This window comes from Haliotis cracherodii, unplaced genomic scaffold (genome assembly GCF_022045235.1).
Source record: "Haliotis cracherodii isolate W230 unplaced genomic scaffold, xgHalCrac1.p SCAF_7, whole genome shotgun sequence".
NCBI classification, from domain to species: domain Eukaryota; kingdom Metazoa; phylum Mollusca; class Gastropoda; order Lepetellida; family Haliotidae; genus Haliotis; species Haliotis cracherodii.
In genome coordinates, this window is record NW_027266330.1 from 53,749,709 (window position 1) to 53,767,589 (window position 17,881).

A 17,881-nucleotide genomic window follows, 5' to 3' on the forward strand; every position below is an offset into this window, starting at 1 on the left:
GGCGGTCTGTAAGTAATCGAGTATGGACCAGACAATCCAGTGATTGACATAATGAGCATCGATCCACACAATTGGGATCGATGACATGCATCAACCAAGTCAGCGAGCCCACCTCTACCCACCACTGACCCACCTCTCCCCATCACTAATCCATCACTCCCCATCACTGATCCATCATTCCACATCACTGATCCATCACTGATCGATCACTCCCCATCACTGATCAATCACTCCAAATCACTGATCCATCACTCCCAATCACTGATCCATCACTCCTCATCACTGATCCATCACTCCCCATCACTGATCCATCACTCCCCATCACTGATCCATCACTCTTCATCACTGATCCATCACTCCCCATCACTGATCCATCACTCCCCATCACTGATCCATCACTGATTCATCACTGATCCATCACACACCATCACTGATCCATCACTCCCCATCACTGATCCATCACTCCTCATCACTGATCCATCACTCCCCATCACTGATCCATCACTCCCCATCACTGATCCATCACTCTTCATCACTGATCCATCACTCCCTATCACTGATCCATCACTCCCCATCACTGATTCATCACTGATCCATCACACACCATCACTGATCCATCACTCCCCATCACTGATCCATCACTCCCCATTACTGATCAATAACTCTCAATCACTGATCCATCACTCCTCATGACTGATCCATCATTCCTCATGACTGATCCATCACTGAGTCGCCTCTTACGAGCTGTCTGAGTGTATACTTCCCGCTTGTACAGACAGGTTACTTACAATAGGGCCAGTGGTGGGGAGAGGTGGGTCAGTGATGGGGAGAGGTGGGTCAGTGGTGGAGAGAGGTGGGTCAGTGATGGGGAGAGGTGGGTCAGTGATGGGGAGAGGTGGGTCAGTGGTGGGGAGAGGTGGCTCAGTGATGGGGAGAGGTGGGTCAGTGGCGGGCAGAGGTGGGTCAGTGGCTGGCAGTGGTGGGTCAGTGATGGGGAGAGGTGGGTCAGTGGTGGAGAGAGGTGGGTCAGTGGTGGAGAGAGGTGGGTCAGTGATGGGGAGAGTTGGGTCTGTGGTGGGGAGAGGTGGGTCTGTGATGGGGAGAGGTGGGTCAGTGATGGGGAGAGGTGGGTCAGGGATGGGGAGAGGTGGGTCAGTGGTGGGTCTGTGATGGGGAAAGGTGGGTCAGTGATGGGGAGAGGTGGGTCAGTGATGGGGAGAGGTGGGTCAGTGGTGGGGAGAGGTGGGTCAGTGATGGGGAGAGGTGGGTCAGTGGTGGGGAGAGGTGGGTCAGTGATGGGGAGAGGTGGCTCAGTGGTGGGGAGAGGTGGGTCAGTGGTGGGGAGAGGTGGGTCAGTGATGGGGAGAGGTGGCTCAGTGGTGGGGAGAGATGGGTCAGTGGCGGGCAGAGGTGGGTCAGTGGCTGGCAGAGGTGTGTCAGTGATGGGGAGAGGTGGATCAGTGACGGGGAGAGGTGGGTCAGTGGCTGGCAGAGGTGGGTCAATAATGGGGAGAGGTGGATCAGTGACGGGGAGAGGTGGGTCAGTGGTGGAGAGAGGTGGGTCAGTGGTGGGTCTGTGATGGGGAGAGGTGGGTCAGTGGTGGGGAGGGGTGGGTCTGTGATGGGGAGAGGTGGGTCTGTGATGGAGAGAGGTGGGTCAGTGGTGGGTCTGTGATGGGGAGAGGTGGGTCTGTGATGGGGAGAGGTGGGTCAGTGATGGGGAGAGGTGGGTCAGTGGTGGGGAGGGGTGGGTCAGTGGTGGGGAGGGGTGGGTCTGTGATGGGGAGCTCCATAACAACAGGGAACAATCGTGTACCAGCACCACGGGGAGCTGTCTAAGTGTGCACTTCCCGCTTGTACAGATATAGTACTTACAATAGGCCAGGGTTAACAGTACAACTGTCGTGGCCAGGTTTGGTCACATTGTTTATTGATGATGTTATTGATGAGGGGATTCCGGGTTAGAATTGCAAGACAGCTCAGAGACCCGGGGATGCCAGGCTCGATGACTTGGCTAATTGCGAGTTATCTTACCCCGATGTGGTGGATCAATGTTCATAAAATCAATCACTGGGTTGTGTGGTCCAGACTCGAGTCGTGACAGAAAGCCATGATATAGCTGGATTATTGGCAAGTGCAGCGTAAAACACAACTATCTCCCATGTTATAACTTCATTATTTGCTCAATGTAGTCGTACGAAGACCGCCTGATATTGACGACATACTCCTGAGTGCGGCGGCAAACAAACAAACAAAGTAAACAATGTTTTAACTGTGTACATTGATTAAGTCTGGTGAAGTCAACAGGCTACATCCTACTACAACTTTGGTAATGCTACATTTAACGTTGCCATGTCGGCACTAGATCTGGTCAAGGTGTTGACTGAGCTTTCAAAGTAATATCAGCATCAGGAGTGAATTCTTACAGATTGCATATCTAAATAACATTCCAAGACAGTTTGCAGTCTTAGCAATATCTCCAGTAATATACGTGCATCTCAGTTCAAACGGCATGCTGCCAGACACAACCGCAAGTCCCCAATCAAATTGCGTGGATCGATGCTCATGATATCAATCATTGGATTGTCTTGTTCAGACTCGATTATTTACCGACCGCCGTCATATAGCTTGAATATTGCTGAGTGCGGTGTTAAACTATCTTACAACAAACAAACAATCAAATTCTTGAATAGCTTCAAACGACTGAGGGGGGACGGGTGGCCCAGTTGTCTAAGGCGCCGCGATTCGCTGTGCAGAGATGCGTCCCTTGGGCACGCCAGAAACCTATGATTGTGGGTTCGAATCCCGGTTCGCCCGGATTCTAGGTGTGTCAGCACCATACCGGATTCTAGGTGTGTCAGCACCATACTTGTGCTCGTGGGTTTCACCGAAGTGGTAAACGTCTGAGACCTGCATCACTTCGGGCTTTCCTCCCACATTAATCTGACACGCCGCGATATAACTGGAATACTGTTAAAAGCGGTGTTAAACCCAACTCACTCACTCACTCACGCAAACGACCGAACTGTTTCACTCAGGTGGACGCGCCTGCCAGCGCTATATACAGTCGGTCCAAATCTTATAACGGGTGCACTTGTCACAAACAGCGCCGATCCGATATATTTTTAAATCTCGTATTTGCGCAGATTGCTGGTCTGTCCACACAATGACGGCCCTCGGGTGACTTCAGGTTGATAAACGTCTATGTATGTATGGCCTGCGTGTCTTAGTGATTTCTCTCACAGCCGTGTATAACTGGACTGCGGGGGCAGCAAACCCAACTCACTCACTCACACATTCACACTATCGACCACAGGTTTGTGATACCAGGTTGTATGACAGACCACCACCTATAATGTTGTTGACTGTGTTAGAATCAACCTTCACTCGCTCACTCACTCACTCACTCACTCACACTATCGACCACTGGTTTCTCTGCACCAGATGGAATAACAAACCACCACCTATAATGTTGCACACAGTGTTAGAATCAACCTTCACTCACTCACTCACTCACACATTCACACTATCGACAACTGGTTTCTCTGCACCAGATGGTATAACAAACCACCGCCTATAATGTTGCACACTGTGTTAGAATCAACCTTCACTCACTCACTCACTCACTCACTCACACATTCACACATTCACAATATCGACCACTGGTTTCTCTGCACCAGATGGTATAACACACCACCACCTATAATGTTGCACTCTGTGTTAGAATCAACCTTCACTCACTCACTAACTCACTCACACATTCACACTATCGACAACTGGTTTCTCTGCACCAGATGGTATAACAAACCACCACCTATAATGTTGCACACTGTGTTAGAATCAACCCACACTCACTCACTAACTCACTCACACATTCACACTATCGACAACTGGTTTCTCTGCACCAGATGGTATAACAAACCACCACCTATAATGTTGCACACTGTGTTAGAATCAACCCACACTCACTCACTAACTCACTCACACATTCACACTATCGACAACTGGTTTCTCTGCACCAGATGGTATAACAAACCACCACCTATAATGTTGCACACTGTGTTAGAATCAACCCACACTCACTCACTAACTCACTCACACATTCACACTATCGACAACTGGTTTCTCTGCACCAGATGGTATAACAAACCACCACCTATAATGTTGCACACTGTGTTAGAATCAACCCACACTCACTCACTCACTCACTCACACATTCACACTATCGACCGCAGGTTTGTGTATACCAGATTGTATGACAGACCGCCACCTAAAATGTTGCAGACTGCGTACAATCAACCTTCACTCACTCGTTCACTCACTCACTCACACATTCACACTATCGACCACTGGTTTCTCTATACCAGATTGTGTGACAGACCGCCACCTATAACGTTGCTGACTGGGCAAGATTTGTTTGTTTGTTTGTTGTTTAACGTCGCACTCCATATTCCTGCTATATGACGGCGGTCTGTAAATAATCGAGTTTGACCAGACAATTCAGTGATTTATATCATGAGCATCGATCCACGCAATTGCTTACCACAAGCATGGGTTGCTGAAGACCAATTCTTACACGGATGTTCACGGGTCCTAGAATGATACCAAGGACCTATCTGCTAGTGTAGCGTGTGTTTTTTTATAAATAAGTAATTCCCACATAATGTCTCCCGCAAATGCGTGTATACTTAAGTGAGGTCTATTTAGCATCCGAATCTCAGAGGGTCCAGGGTATTCACCAGAACGCAAAGGAGATAACACCCCTGAGCAGCGAGGATGAGCCGATGCCTAAGTGACCTTTTGACGGACAACATTGGTGCCGCCTGAATCCTGGCTAATGGTCAAGAATTCCTGCAAAACAAGTAAACAGGTTCTGTATCCGGGGTAGAATTGGTATTCAGCAACCCATGCTTGCTATAAAAGACGACTATGCTTGTCGTAATAGGCGACTAACGGAACGGCTGGTCAGGCTCGCTGACTTGGTTGATACATGTCATCGTATCCCAATTATGTGGATCCATGCTAATGATGTCAGTCACTGGATTGTCTGGCCCAGATGCGATTATTTACTGACCACCGGCATTTAGCTGGAAAATTGCTACGTGCCCCGTTAAACAGCAAATCTATAAGGAATGTATTGCATTGTACAGAAGAAAATATATATAGAATTTGCCAGCAAAACATTCATATGACTTTACAGTAACCTATCACAGCTTAAACTTGATATGTTCTGTTTTAGGGGGGATCTTTTAGAGAAAAGGGTGCGTAATTAATCATTCAAAATATTTGCCCTTTGCTTTGAGGAGCTAGACGAGGCATATAACCCAGGAATAAAGTTCTGTTATTCAAACATATATAATATCTTCAAAAGAGAAAGTAAAATCCAAATGGAGCACAGAACACATGCTTAATTGAGCCGAGGCAATCTAGACTTGCCAAATTCTTCTAGACTTGATTTGGATTCGATTTCAATTTATTATCCAGGTATACCTTGGCGTGAGGTCTTGCGTGCAGTCAAGTCGTTGGCGGATACAGCTTTTTTTAAAAGGGGGGGGGGGGGGTGTGGGGGGTGTGGGGGTGAGGGCGCACAATTAAGATTTATTTATTGACTTTGGTGGTAATTTATACAGAAATAAAGATTTTTTTCGAAATAAAAAGGGGGGGGGGGGGGGGGGGGTGCTTTAAATAAAGCTGTATCCGCCAACAACCCCCCCCCAACTTTTTTTTTGAGTAATTCACAATTTTATGGGTCGGACAAGATTTTGCTTATACCCGCAGAAATTTGGGCCGCGGTTTCGTACCGGTATCCCTTTCTGCCAAATCTACCTGAACAAGCAGGCGAAAATCGCCGAGCTTTGACTGGTTCCCGGATGTCGTCGCATTCGTGACCAACTCGTGTAATTCCGGGGCAAGCCGAATTAAGTTACGGAAGTGACCTTTGGACTTTTTAAAAAAATGGCCGCCTGAAGTCTTCGAAAGAATTTGGATGATGATGCGCGCCCTTTTGTACAGCATAAAAGAAGTGTCATGCCAGAAGAATCAACTCAGCGTTTGCCTAAGGTAACGTGCCACCATTTACTAACGATCATAACTGATATTAATGTTTAGGAACGGGTCTTGTAAGAGTTGAACGATCGGCACCGTTGTCTTCGTGAAGGGTGTGGCCATGCGCGAGACTTATACTGTATCTTTGTTCGGTGCTAATGACGGCACCTTCCATATGCACTGATGGACACTGTCCTGAATAGACTCCAGTGGCCTCGGTGTGTGAGCTGGCTGTTTGTGTAGCATTGGCCCCGACGGTTTTAATGTTGACAGATGACATTAGTACCGTCCTGTCACCTGTTTTCGTGAGTACTCTATTTCGTGGAATTAACAGCACGTTGGGATGACGTACCGTCCTGTCACCTGTTTTCGTGAGTACTCTATTTCTTGGAATTAACAGCACGTTGGGATGATGTACCGTCCTGTCACCTGTTTTCGTGAGTACTCTATTTCTTGGAATTAACAGCACGTTGGGATGATGTTGATTAATGATTGTTTGCATACTCGTATATGCAAGTGGTCAGTGTACGGTTCACAGTAGGAAGTGACAATATGGAGACGATGGTTGTGGTATATACACATTTACTTCATACAGGTAGATTATATACATGCAAGAAGCACAATGTGGTTGTTGTCTTGGTGCCTTGGAGCACCTCGCCTAACCCTAGCTAGACTAAGGGTAAGACATTTCTCTCTCACTGATTCTGATCTCTGGACCAAGGCTTATATAGGCAAGGTCACCTGACAAGTGACAAGTCATAAATATAAACAACAGTAATTGATCAGTGACAAAGTTGCACATCTCGTTCAAGATGGCAGACAGTCGGTGAACAATACAATGGGGATTGACAAGTGGGATTATCATTTCATAAATAACTGCAATTAAATGAAACAAGTCCTATAGATGTCATGGTACAGGGTTATAGTGAGCCTTTGGAATTAAGTGTTCATTCAGACAATGGTTGTCCCAAATCGGTTCTGACAGTATTTTGATATCCTCTTTCTCTGAAATCCTTAGGGTTAGTTTTGCTATCTCACCTCTGTTCTAGATGGGATGATTGGGATAGGGGAAGGTGTATTTGAGAATGGTTAGGCTGTAGCTGAAACATTCACTGTGTGTCTTCAGCAACACGTACATGCTTGCTGTAAAAGGCTACTGCTTGCCGTAAGAGGCGACTAACGGGTTCGGGTGATCAGGCTCACTCGTACATGCTTGCTGTAAAAGGCTACTGCTTGCCGTAAGAGGCGACTAACGGGTTCGGGTGATCAGGCTCGCTGACTTGGTTGATGTATGTCATTGATCCCAATTGCGTGGATCGATGCTCATGATATCAATCACTGGATTGTCTGGTCCAGAACGCCCACATATAGCTGGAATAATGCGTAGTGCAGTGTTAAACAACAAACAAACAAACATTCACTGTGTTTCAACCTAGGTGACTCACTCACTCACTCACTCACTCACTCACTCACTCACTCTCTGCTTAGTGGGTTGACTCACTCACTGGCTGCCCCCCCCAACTTCCCTACCCCTCTGACCTGGTCACACTGACATTTGGTGTAGGTCAAGTTGACCCTTCAGGTAAGCCCCTGTGGTAGTATGGCCTTTGTTCTAGAGAGCGTGGCCTTTGTTCCAGGGAGCATTGCCTCTGATCCAGGGAGCGTGGCCTTTGTTCAAGGGAGCATGACCTTTGTTTCAGGGAGCATGGCCTTTGTTCCAGGGAGCGTGGCCTTTGTTGTAGGGAGCATGGCCTTTGTTCCAGGGAGCATTGCCTCTGTTCCAGGGAGCGTGGCCTTTGTTCAAGGGAGCATGACCTTTGTTTCAGGGAGCATGGCCTTTGTTCCAGGGAGCGTGGCCTTTGTTCCAGGGAGCGTGGCCTTTGTTCCAGGGAGCGTGACCTTTGTTCCAGGGAGCATGGCCTTTGTTCCAGGGAGCGTGGCCTTTGTTTCAGGGAGCGTGGCCTTTGTTCCAGGGAGCCTGACCTTTGTTCAAGGGAACATGGCCTTTGTTCTAGGGAGCATGGCCTTTGTTCCAGGGAGCATGGCCTTTGTTGTAGGGAGCGTGGCCTTTGTTCCAGGGAGCGTGGCCTTTGTTGTAGGGAGCATGGCCTTTAATCCAGGGAGCGTGTCCTTAATTCCAGGGAGCGTGGCCTTTGTTCCAGGGAGTGTGACCTTTGTTCAAGGGAGCGTGGCCTTTGTTCCAGGGAGCGTGACCTTTGTTCCAGGGAGCATGGCCTTTGTTCCAGGGAGCGTGGCCTTTGTTTCAGGGAGCGTGGCCTTTGTTCCAGGGAGCGTGACCTTTGTTCCAGGGAGCATGGCCTTTGTTCTAGGGAGCGTGGCCTTTGTTCCAGGGAGCGTGGCCTTTGTTGTATGGAGCGTGGCCTTTGTTCCAGGGAGCGTGGCCTTTGTTGTAGGGAGCATGGCCTTTAATCCAGGGAGCGTGTCCTTAATTCCAGGGAGCGTTGCCTTTGTTGTAGGGAGCGTGGCCTTTGTTCCAGGGAGCGTGGCCTTTGTTGTAGGGAGAATGGCCTTTGTTCCAGGCAGCGTGGCCTTTGTTCCAGGGAGCGTGGCCTTTGTTGTAGGGAGCGTTGCCTTTGTTGTAGGGATCATGGCCTTTGTTGTAGGGAGCGTGGCCTTTGTTGTGGGGAGTGTGGCCTTTGTTGTAGGGAGAATGGCTTTTGTTGTAGGGATCGTGGCCTTTGTTGTAGGAAGAATGGCCTTTGTTGTAGGGATCATGGCCTTTGTTGTAGGGAGAATGGCCTTTGTTGTAGGGAGTGTGGCCTTTGTTGTAGGGAGCGTTGCCTTTGTTCCAGGGAGCGTGGTCTTTGTTCCAGGGAGAATGGCCTTTGTTGTAGGAAGCATGGCCTTTAATCCAGGGAGCATGTCCTTAATTCCAGGGAGCGAGGCCTTTGTTCTAGGGAGCGTGGCCTTTGTTCCTGGGAGGGTGGCCTTTGTTCCAGGGAGCGTTGCCTTTGTTCCAGGGAGCGTTGCCTTTGTTGTACGGAGCGTTGCCTTTGTTGTAGTGAGTGTGGCCTTTGTTCCAGGGAGCGTGGCCTTTGTTGTAGGGAGAATGGCCTTTGTTCCAGGGAGCGTGGCCTTTGTTGTACGGAGCGTTGCCTTTGTTGTAGTGAGTGTGGCCTTTGTTCCAGGGAGCGTGGCCTTTGTTGTAGGGAGAATGGCCTTTGTTCCAGGGAGCGTGGCCTTTGTTGTAGGGAGCGTGGCCTTTGTTGAAGGGAGCGTAGCCTTTGTTGTAGGGAGCGTTGCCTTTGTTGTACGGAGTGTGGCCTTTGTTGTAGGGAGCGTAGCCTTTGTTGTAGGGAGCGTTGCCTTTGTTGTACGGAGAATGGCCTTTGTTGTAGGGATCGTGGCCTTTGTTGTAGGGATCGTGGCCTTTGTTGTAGGGAGAATGGCCTTTGTTGTAGGGAGAATGGCCTTTGTTGTAGGGAGTGTGGCCTTTGTTGTAGGGAGTATGGCTTTTGTTGTAGGGATCGTGGCCTTTGTTGTAGGGAGAATGGTCTTTGTTGTAGAGGGCGTGGCCTTTGTTGTAGGGAGTGTGGCCTTTGTTCCAGGGAGCGTGGCCTTTGTTGTAGGGAGCGTTGCCTTTGTTGTAGTGAGCGTTGCCTTTGTTGTAGGGATCGTGGCCTTTGTTGAAGGGAGAATGGCCTTTGTTGTAGGGATGGTGGCCTTTGTTGTAGGAAGAATGGCCTTTGTTGTAGGGATCGTGGCCTTTGTTGTAGGGAGAATGGCCTTTGTTGTAGGGAGCGTGGCCTTTGTTCCAAGGAGAATGAACTTTGTTGTAGGGAGAATGGCCTTTGTTGTAGGGAGCGTGGCCTTTGTTCCAGGGAGAATGGCCTTTGTTGTAGGGAGCGTTGCCTTTGTTGTAGGGAGAATGGCCTTTGTTGTAGGGAGAATGGCCTTTGTTCCAGTGAGAATGGCCTTTTTTTAGGGAGAATGGCCTTTGTTGTAGGGAGCATGGCCTTTGTTTCAGGTAGTGTGGCCTTTGTTGTAGGGAGAATGGCCTTTGTTGTAGGGAGAATGGCCTTTGTTGTAGGGAGAATGGCCTTTGTTGTAGGGAGTGTGGCCTTTGTTGTAGGGAGTATGGCCTTTGTTGTAGGGATCGTGGCCTTTGTTGTAGGGAGAATGGCCTTTGTTGTAGAGGGCGTTGCCTTTGTTGTAGGGAGTGTGGCCTTTGTTCCAGGGAGCGTGGCCTTTGTTGTAGGGAGCGTTGCCTTTGCTGTAGTGAGCGTTGCCTTTGTTGTAGGGATCGTGGCCTTAGTTGTAGGGAGAATGGCCTTTGTTGTAGGGATGGTGGCCTTTGTTGTAGGAAGAATGGCCTTTGTTGTAGGGATCGTGGCCTTTGTTGTAGGGAGAATGGCCTTTGTTGTAGGGAGCGTGGCCTTTGTTCCAAGGAGAATGGCCTTTGTTGTAGGGAGAATGGCCTTTGTTGTAGGGAGCGTGGCCTTTGTTGTAGGGAGAATGGCCTTTGTTGTAGGGAGAATGGCCTTTGTTGTAGGGAGAATGGCCTTTGTTCCAGTGAGAATGGCCTTTTTTTAGGGTGAATGGCCTTTGTTGTAGGGAGAATGGCCTTTGTTTTAGGTAGTGTGGCCTTTGTTGTAGGGAGAATGGCCTTTGTTGTAGGTAGAATGGCCTTTGTTGTAGGGAGAATGGCCTTTGTTCCAGTGAGAATGGCCTTTTTTTAGGGTGAATGGCCTTTGTTGTAGGGAGAATGGCCTTTGTTTTAGGTAGTGTGGCCTTTGTTGTAGGGAGAATGGCCTTTGTTGTAGGTAGAATGGCCTTTGTTGTAGTGAGAATGGCCTTTGTTGTAGGGATCGTGGCCTTTGTTGTAGGGACCGTGGCCTTTGTTTTAGGGAGAATGGCCTTTGTTGTAGGTAGAATGGCCTTTTTGTAGGTAGAATGGCCTTTGTTGTAGGGAGAATGGCCTTTGTTGTAGGGAGAATGGCCTTTGTTGTAGGTAGAATGGCCTTTGTTTCAGGTAGTGTGGCCTTTGTTGTAGGGAGAATGGCCTTTGTTTCAGGTAGTGTGGCCTTTGTTGTAGGGAGAATGGCCTTTGTTGTAGGGAGAATGGCCTTTGTTGTAGGGAGAATGGCCTTTGTTGTAGGGAGTGTGGCCTTTGTTGTAGGGAGTATGGCCTTTGTTGTAGGGATCGTGGCCTTTGTTGTAGGGAGAATGGCCTTTGTTGTAGAGGGCGTTGCCTTTGTTGTAGGGAGTGTGGCCTTTGTTCCAGGGAGCGTGGCCTTTGTTGTAGGGAGCGTTGCCTTTGTTGTAGTGAGCGTTGCCTTTGTTGTAGGGATCGTGGCCTTAGTTGTAGGGAGAATGGCCTTTGTTGTAGGGATGGTGGCCTTTGTTGTAGGAAGAATGGCCTTTGTTGTAGGGATCGTGGCCTTTGTTGTAGGGAGAATGGCCTTTGTTGTAGGGAGTGTGGCCTTTGTTCCAAGGAGAATGGCCTTTGTTGTAGGGAGAATGGCCTTTGTTGTAGGGATCGTGGCCTTTGTTGTAGGGAGAATGGCCTTTGTTGTAGGGAGAATGGCCTTTGTTGTAGGGAGAATGGCCTTTGTTCCAGTGAGAATGGCCTTTTTTTAGGGTGAATGGCCTTTGTTGTAGGGAGAATGGCCTTTGTTTTAGGTAGTGTGGCCTTTGTTGTAGGGAGAATGGCCTTTGTTGTAGGTAGAATGGCCTTTGTTGTAGGGAGAATGGCCTTTGTTGTAGGGATCGTGGCCTTTGTTGTAGGGACCGTGGCCTTTGTTTTAGGGAGAATGGCCTTTGTTGTAGGTAGAATGGCCTTTTTGTAGGGAGAATGGCCTTTGTTGTAGGGAGAATGGCCTTTGTTGTAGGGAGAATGGCCTTTGTTGTAGGTAGAATGGCCTTTGTTTCAGGTAGTGTGGCCTTTGTTGTAGGGAGAATGGCCTTTGTTTCAGGTAGTGTGGCCTTTGTTGTAGGGAGAATGGCCTTTGTTTATTTTGAAATGACATGAACATATAACATTGTTATTTTCTGGGTTGCTCTCCATGTTTCTCTGGGTATTTGCAACTAAAGATCGTCGCAGTCAGTGGATGTTGAACCATAGTCACAGGGCTGTGTTCGATGCTTCAGCCATCTTTTCATTGCTGTCTACTCACATACCCTCCAAATCATGTTTGCTTGACTCTTGTTTCAGATCTTGCTTGCTGGCCACAGTAGGACACACAGGTGGCTTCACAGTCAGGCATCGACAGCCCAGTGCCATCCAACCTCGACTTGGTAACCAGTGACAAGCCTGGGTATCTGGGGTGGAGAGGCACTTTCTGGGTCTTCAGATTCAAGGTGAGACCTTTGTTCCTTGGAGTGAGGCCCTTGCTGAACTATGAATTGATTCTCTTGCAATCATGATTATCTCGGATAGAACAAATGAGCTCTGAGCATTCTGAGCACAAGATGTATCTATGTACTCCATCAGTGTGTGTTGTTCCTGGCAATGACAAGCATGTTAATGTACTTGAAACTCACATACATTTCTTGTGCCCGCAGTTTCCAATTGCAGTTGGGCTGAATACACAGTCCGACTTGAACACCCATGTCCCCAGACACCCTATACACTGGAACACCCATGTCCCCATACACCCTACAGGCTGAAACACCCATGTCCCCAGACACCCTACAGACTGGAACACCCCAGAAACCCTACAGACTGGAACACCCATGTCCCCAGACACCCTACAGACTGGAACACCCATGTCCCCAGACATCCTATAGACTGGAACACCTTAGTCCCCAGACACCCTACAGACTGAAACACCCATGTCCCCAAGCACCCTACAGACTAGAACATGCATGCCCCAGACACCCTACAGACTGGAACACCCATGTCCCCAGACACCCTACAGACTGGAACATGCATGCCCCAGACACCCTACAGACTGAGACACCCATATCCCCAGACACCCTACAGACTGGAACACCCCAGACATTCTATAGACTGGAACACCCATGTCCCCAGACACCCTACAGACTGGAACACCCCAGACACCCTACAGACTGAAACACCCATGTCCCCAGACACCCTACAGACTAGGACACCCATGTCCCCAGACACCCTACAGACTGGAACACCCCAGACACCCTACAGACTGAAACACCCATGTCCCCATACACCCTACAGACTGGAACACCCATGTCCCCAGACGCCCTACAGACTGGAACACCCATGTCCCCAGACACCCTACAGACTGGAACACCCCAGACACCCTACAGACTGAAACACCCATGTCCCCAGACACCCTACAGACTGGAACACCCATGTCCCCAGACACCCTACAGACTGAAACACCCATGTCCCCAGACACCCTACAGACTGGAACACCCATGTCCCCAGACACCCTACAGACTGGAACACCCATGTCCCCAGACACCCTACAGACTGGAACATGCATGTCCCCAGACACCCTACAGACTGGAACACCCATGTCCCCAGACACCCTACAGACTGGAACACCCCAGACACCCTACAGACTGGAACACCCATGTCCCCATACCCCCTACAGACTGGAACACCCATGTCCCCAGACACCCTACAGACTGAAACAGCCATGTCCCCAAGACACCCTACAGACTGAAGTACACATGTCCCCAGACACCCTACAGACTGGAACACCCATGTCCCCAGACACCCTACAGACTGGAACACCCATGTCCCCAAGACACCCTACAGACTGAAGTACACATGTCCCCAGACACCCTACAGACTGGAACATCCATGTCCCCAGACACTCTACAGACTGGAACACCCATGTCCCCAGACACCCTATAGACTGGAACACCCATGTCCCTAGACACTCTACAGACTGGAACACCCATGTCCCCAGACACCCTACAGACTGGAACACCCATGTCCCCAGACACCCTACAGACTGGAACACCCATGTCCCCAGACACCCTACAGACTGCAACACCCATGTCCCCAGACACCCTATAGACTGGAACACCCATGTCCCCAAGCACCCTACAGACTAGAACATGCATGCCCCAGACACCCTACAGACTGGAACACCCATGTCCCCAGACACCCTACAGACTGGAACATGCATGCCCCAGACACCCTACAGACTGAGACACCCATATCCCCAGACACCCTACAGACTGGAACACCCCAGACATCCTATAGACTGGAACACCCATGTCCCCAGACACCCTACAGACTGGAACACCCCAGACATCCTATAGACTGGAACACCCATGTCCCCAGACACCCTACAGACTGGAACACCCATGTCCCCAGACACCCTATAGACTGGAACACCCATGTCCCCAGACACCCTACAGACTGGAACACCCATGTCCCCAGACACCCTACAGACTGGAACACCCCAGACACCCTACAGACTGGAACACCCATGTCCCCAAGCACCCTACAGACTAGAACATGCATGCCCCAGACACCCTACAGACTGGAACATGCATGCCCCAGACACCCTACAGACTGAGACACCCATATCCCCAGACACCCTACAGACTGGAACACCCATGTCCCCAGACACCCTACAGACTGGAACACCCATGTCCCCAGACACCCTACAGACTAGAACACCCATGTCCCCAGACACCCTACAAACTAGAACACCCATGTCCCCAGACACCCTACTGACTGGAACACCCATGTCCCTAGACACCTTACAGACCGGAACACCCATGTCCCCAGACACCCTACAGACTGCAACACCCATGTCCCCAGACACCCTACAGACTGGAACACCCATGTCCCCAGACACTCTATAGACTAGAACACCCATGTCCCAAGACAACCTACTAACTATAACACCAATGTCCCAAGACAACCTACTGACTAAAAGACCACTGTCCCAAGATACCGTAGAGAGTAACTTGCCCTTATGTTGCCCTTATCGCCAACATGTTGCCCTTACAATACATCAGCAACATGTTGCCCTTACAATACATCAGCAACATGTAGCCGTTACAATACATCAGCAACATGTAGCCCTTACAATACATCAGCAACATGTTGCCCTTACAGTACATGCCAACATGTAGCCCTTACAATACATCAGCAACATGTAGCCCTTACAATACATCAGCAACATGTAGCCCTTACAATACATCAGCAACATGTTGCCCTTACAGTACATGCCAACATGTAGCCCTTACTATACATCGCCAACATGTTGCCTTTACAGTACATGCCAACATGTTGCCCTTACAATACATCAGCAACATGTTGCCCTTACAATACATCAGCAACATGTAGCCCTTACAGTACATCGCCAACATGTTGCCTTTACAGTACATCGCCAACATGTTGCCCTTACAATACATCAGCAACATGTTGCCCTTACTATACATCGCCAACATGTTGCCCTTACAATACATTGCCAACATGTAGCCCTTACATTACATCGCCAACATGTTAGCAGAATTTCTGCCTTATTTTGCAAAAAATGTTTCTACCTTCTACCTTTCTAATGATAGTATGTTAAGATCTGTCAATGATGGAGAATACGATACAATCATCATCGATTTTATTTTGAACTTGTGTTGCGTTAGAAAGTTGTATTACATCTAAAAACTTGTATAGCATTAAAAATATGTAACTATTTTTAGAACCATGACCTGGTTGAGGTTGAGCACTAATGTTCGTAAAGACAAAAACGCAAAGACATTCTACCTTTAAAATGGTGTTATATATACACCTACCGTATTTTCTTGAGTATAGTGCGCACTTTTTTTCGGAAAAACACAGCTGTGTAGAAGGGGGTGCGCATTATACACGAATTATGAGTTTGGATGTTTTTTCCTCCCATGGAAAGACATTACGTACCGTGAGCACGAAACACCGGAAATACCATGTCAACAAATCCATACTGAAGTACGCAAAATAATTATGTAATTACACTGTCTGTCTATAAAAAGTGTTCTTTGTATTTCTGGACTTATGTTTGTAACTTACTTCATTAATTTTATTCAAAATTCCTTATAATATTGTTTTTATTAATTTCCGCGAAATCGTGTGTGAAGCGATCGGAAGATCGCACAACTCACCGTTATTAACAGCAACCACGGTCAGAATACCGCTATTGACGCCTTGAAACGAACTTTAGTTGACAGAGAATGGATACATATATCATAAATGACATACTTTGACTCGTTAAAAGTCATATTTGTTTTTGTTTGACGATTCTATGTCAACATGAAATTCTCGCGCTCACGTGCTCACGTGCGCGTGAGCCTTGACGTTGACTGGTCAGACATGTTCCATGTAAAAAATAATACCCGGGAATAGCGATCAGCTGCTTCGCTTAGGGTTATTATTATTTTAAATATGTTTAGTAAAGGCTGCATATAATTAAGAAAATAATGGAATATATTATTCCTGATAAATAAAATAGTTTCAGATACAATTGTTGCCGATCCTTGCATTAAAAATCCTATAAAGTTATATCACTGGGTGTGTCTTGACCGAATCACCGGTCGATTCCAAGAAAACGTGTGTACAGCTGATTGCTGTTTCCGGCTTAGTTTACGAGAAAATACACAAGGTAATCTTAATCCCTAGATATAAAACAATGCCTAGCAGAACAATAAATTCTATTTAAACGGTAAATAAACATGTCTGGTGATTTTTTATCTCAAATTTCGAATTTGTACTGACGAAGTTTCTCAGCACGCGTTCGTTTGCCGGACTTCGCTGAAAGGGTACGGTGTAAATTTTTTCTGCGCATAATATTCAAATTTCTTTTTTTCCAAAATATTGAACCCGCTAGAGGGGGGTGCGCATTATACATGGGTGCGCACTATACTCAAGAAAATACGGTAGTAATTAATTAAGCACCCCCTGGTTTTGCGGCCATATCTCTCCAACAACAAGGTATCATTGGCATCAAGACTGAGTCACGGGGGAGAATATTTGTCTGGTGTAAGATGAGACTCCTGACTAATGTAAACACAAAGATGCAAATGTTCAGTATTTCAGTTGCATTAAGAACACAGTTGCGGTAGTACTGTTATTGAGCAGGGGGCGGTCGGGTAGCCTAGTGGTTAAAGCGTTCGCTCGTCACGCCGATGACCCGCGTTCGATTCCCGACATGGGTACAATGTGTGAAGCCCATTTCTGGTGTTCCCCGCCGTGATATTGCTGGAATATTGCTAAAAGCGGCGTAAAACCAAACTCACTCACTCACTCACTGTTATTGAGCAGAACCGATAACCATGAAAACTAGGGACCTGGGAAGTTCCATGATCAGGAATAAATGACCATTACTGTCCAAAAATGTTCATTATCCCCCTGGCATATATTGCGGGGGGATATAGCGATCAGCCAGTCTGTCTGTCCGTCCGTCGGACCGTCCGTCCGTCCGTCGGACCGTCCGTCCGTCCGTAATCATTTCCTTTTCTGGAGTAGAATTCGAAAACCATTCAGTGTATTTGATCGAAACTTGGCAAATCTATCAGGCACATACTGAAGTGGTGCCTTTTGATATTTTGGGATTTTTCTAATTTTTATTTTTTTCAATTTTTATGGAATGAAGTTTGACATAGACTCAATTGGGGGTGGGGTTCGTTTCCGGGACAGAATTCAAAAACCATTCAGTGTATTTGATTGAAACTTGGCAGATCTATAAGGCACATACTGAAGTGGTGACTTTTGATATTTTGGGATTTTTCTAATTTTTATTTTTTACAATTTTTATGGAAAGAAGTTGGATCTAGACTCCATTGGGGCCAGAATTCCAAAACCATTCAGTGGGTAAACAATGTATGCTTCTAAAAGAACATTCAACTGTTGACTCATTACATACAGAATTGCACATTTACTAGTGGTTACTTTACA

The 17,881-nt window shown here is 47.8% G+C and overlaps 2 protein-coding genes across 2 annotated transcripts; both read right to left on the reverse strand.

Moving 5' to 3' along the window:
* Positions 1-784: 784 nt before the first annotated feature.
* On the reverse strand, positions 785-8,928 carry LOC139449000 (zonadhesin-like). The gene is made up of 3 exons (XM_071230488.1): positions 8,234-8,928; positions 7,693-8,133; positions 785-1,574 (listed from the first exon to the last, which is right to left on the reverse strand). Exons 1-3 carry the CDS (start codon positions 8,926-8,928, stop codon positions 785-787), a joined length of 1,926 nt encoding a protein of 641 aa, XP_071086589.1.
* Positions 8,929-8,959: 31 nt separating this feature from the next.
* On the reverse strand, positions 8,960-15,405 carry LOC139449001 (probable serine/threonine-protein kinase clkA). Its single transcript, XM_071230490.1, has 2 exons — positions 15,234-15,405; positions 8,960-9,939 (listed from the first exon to the last, which is right to left on the reverse strand). The coding sequence occupies exons 1-2, from the start codon at positions 15,403-15,405 to the stop codon at positions 8,960-8,962; spliced, it is 1,152 nt and encodes a 383-aa protein (XP_071086591.1).
* Positions 15,406-17,881: the final 2,476 nt, after the last annotated feature.

What these genes read in the sequence shown, in the direction of transcription:
- LOC139449000 (XM_071230488.1), bottom strand. Translation starts at nt 8,928, where the DNA reads ATGCTCCCTGGATTAAAGGCCATGCTTCCTACAACAAAGGCCATTCTC. An exon ending in CTCCCTGGAACAAAGGCCAC is followed by an intron (nt 8,134 to 8,233) that starts GCTCCCTTGAAC and finishes CCTACAACAAAG; the next exon opens with GCCACGCTCCCTGGAACAAA. An exon ending in CCACGCTCCCTGGATCAGAG is followed by an intron (nt 1,575 to 7,692) that starts GCAATGCTCCCT and finishes TCCCCATCACAG; the next exon opens with ACCCACCACTGACCCACCTC.
- LOC139449001 (XM_071230490.1), bottom strand. Translation starts at nt 15,405, where the DNA reads ATGTTGGCGATGTATAGTAAGGGCAACATGTTGCTGATGTATTGTAAG. An exon ending in TAAGGGCAACATGTTGGCAT is followed by an intron (nt 9,940 to 15,233) that starts GTACTGTAAAGG and finishes CCTACAACAAAG; the next exon opens with GCCATTCTCCCTACAACAAA.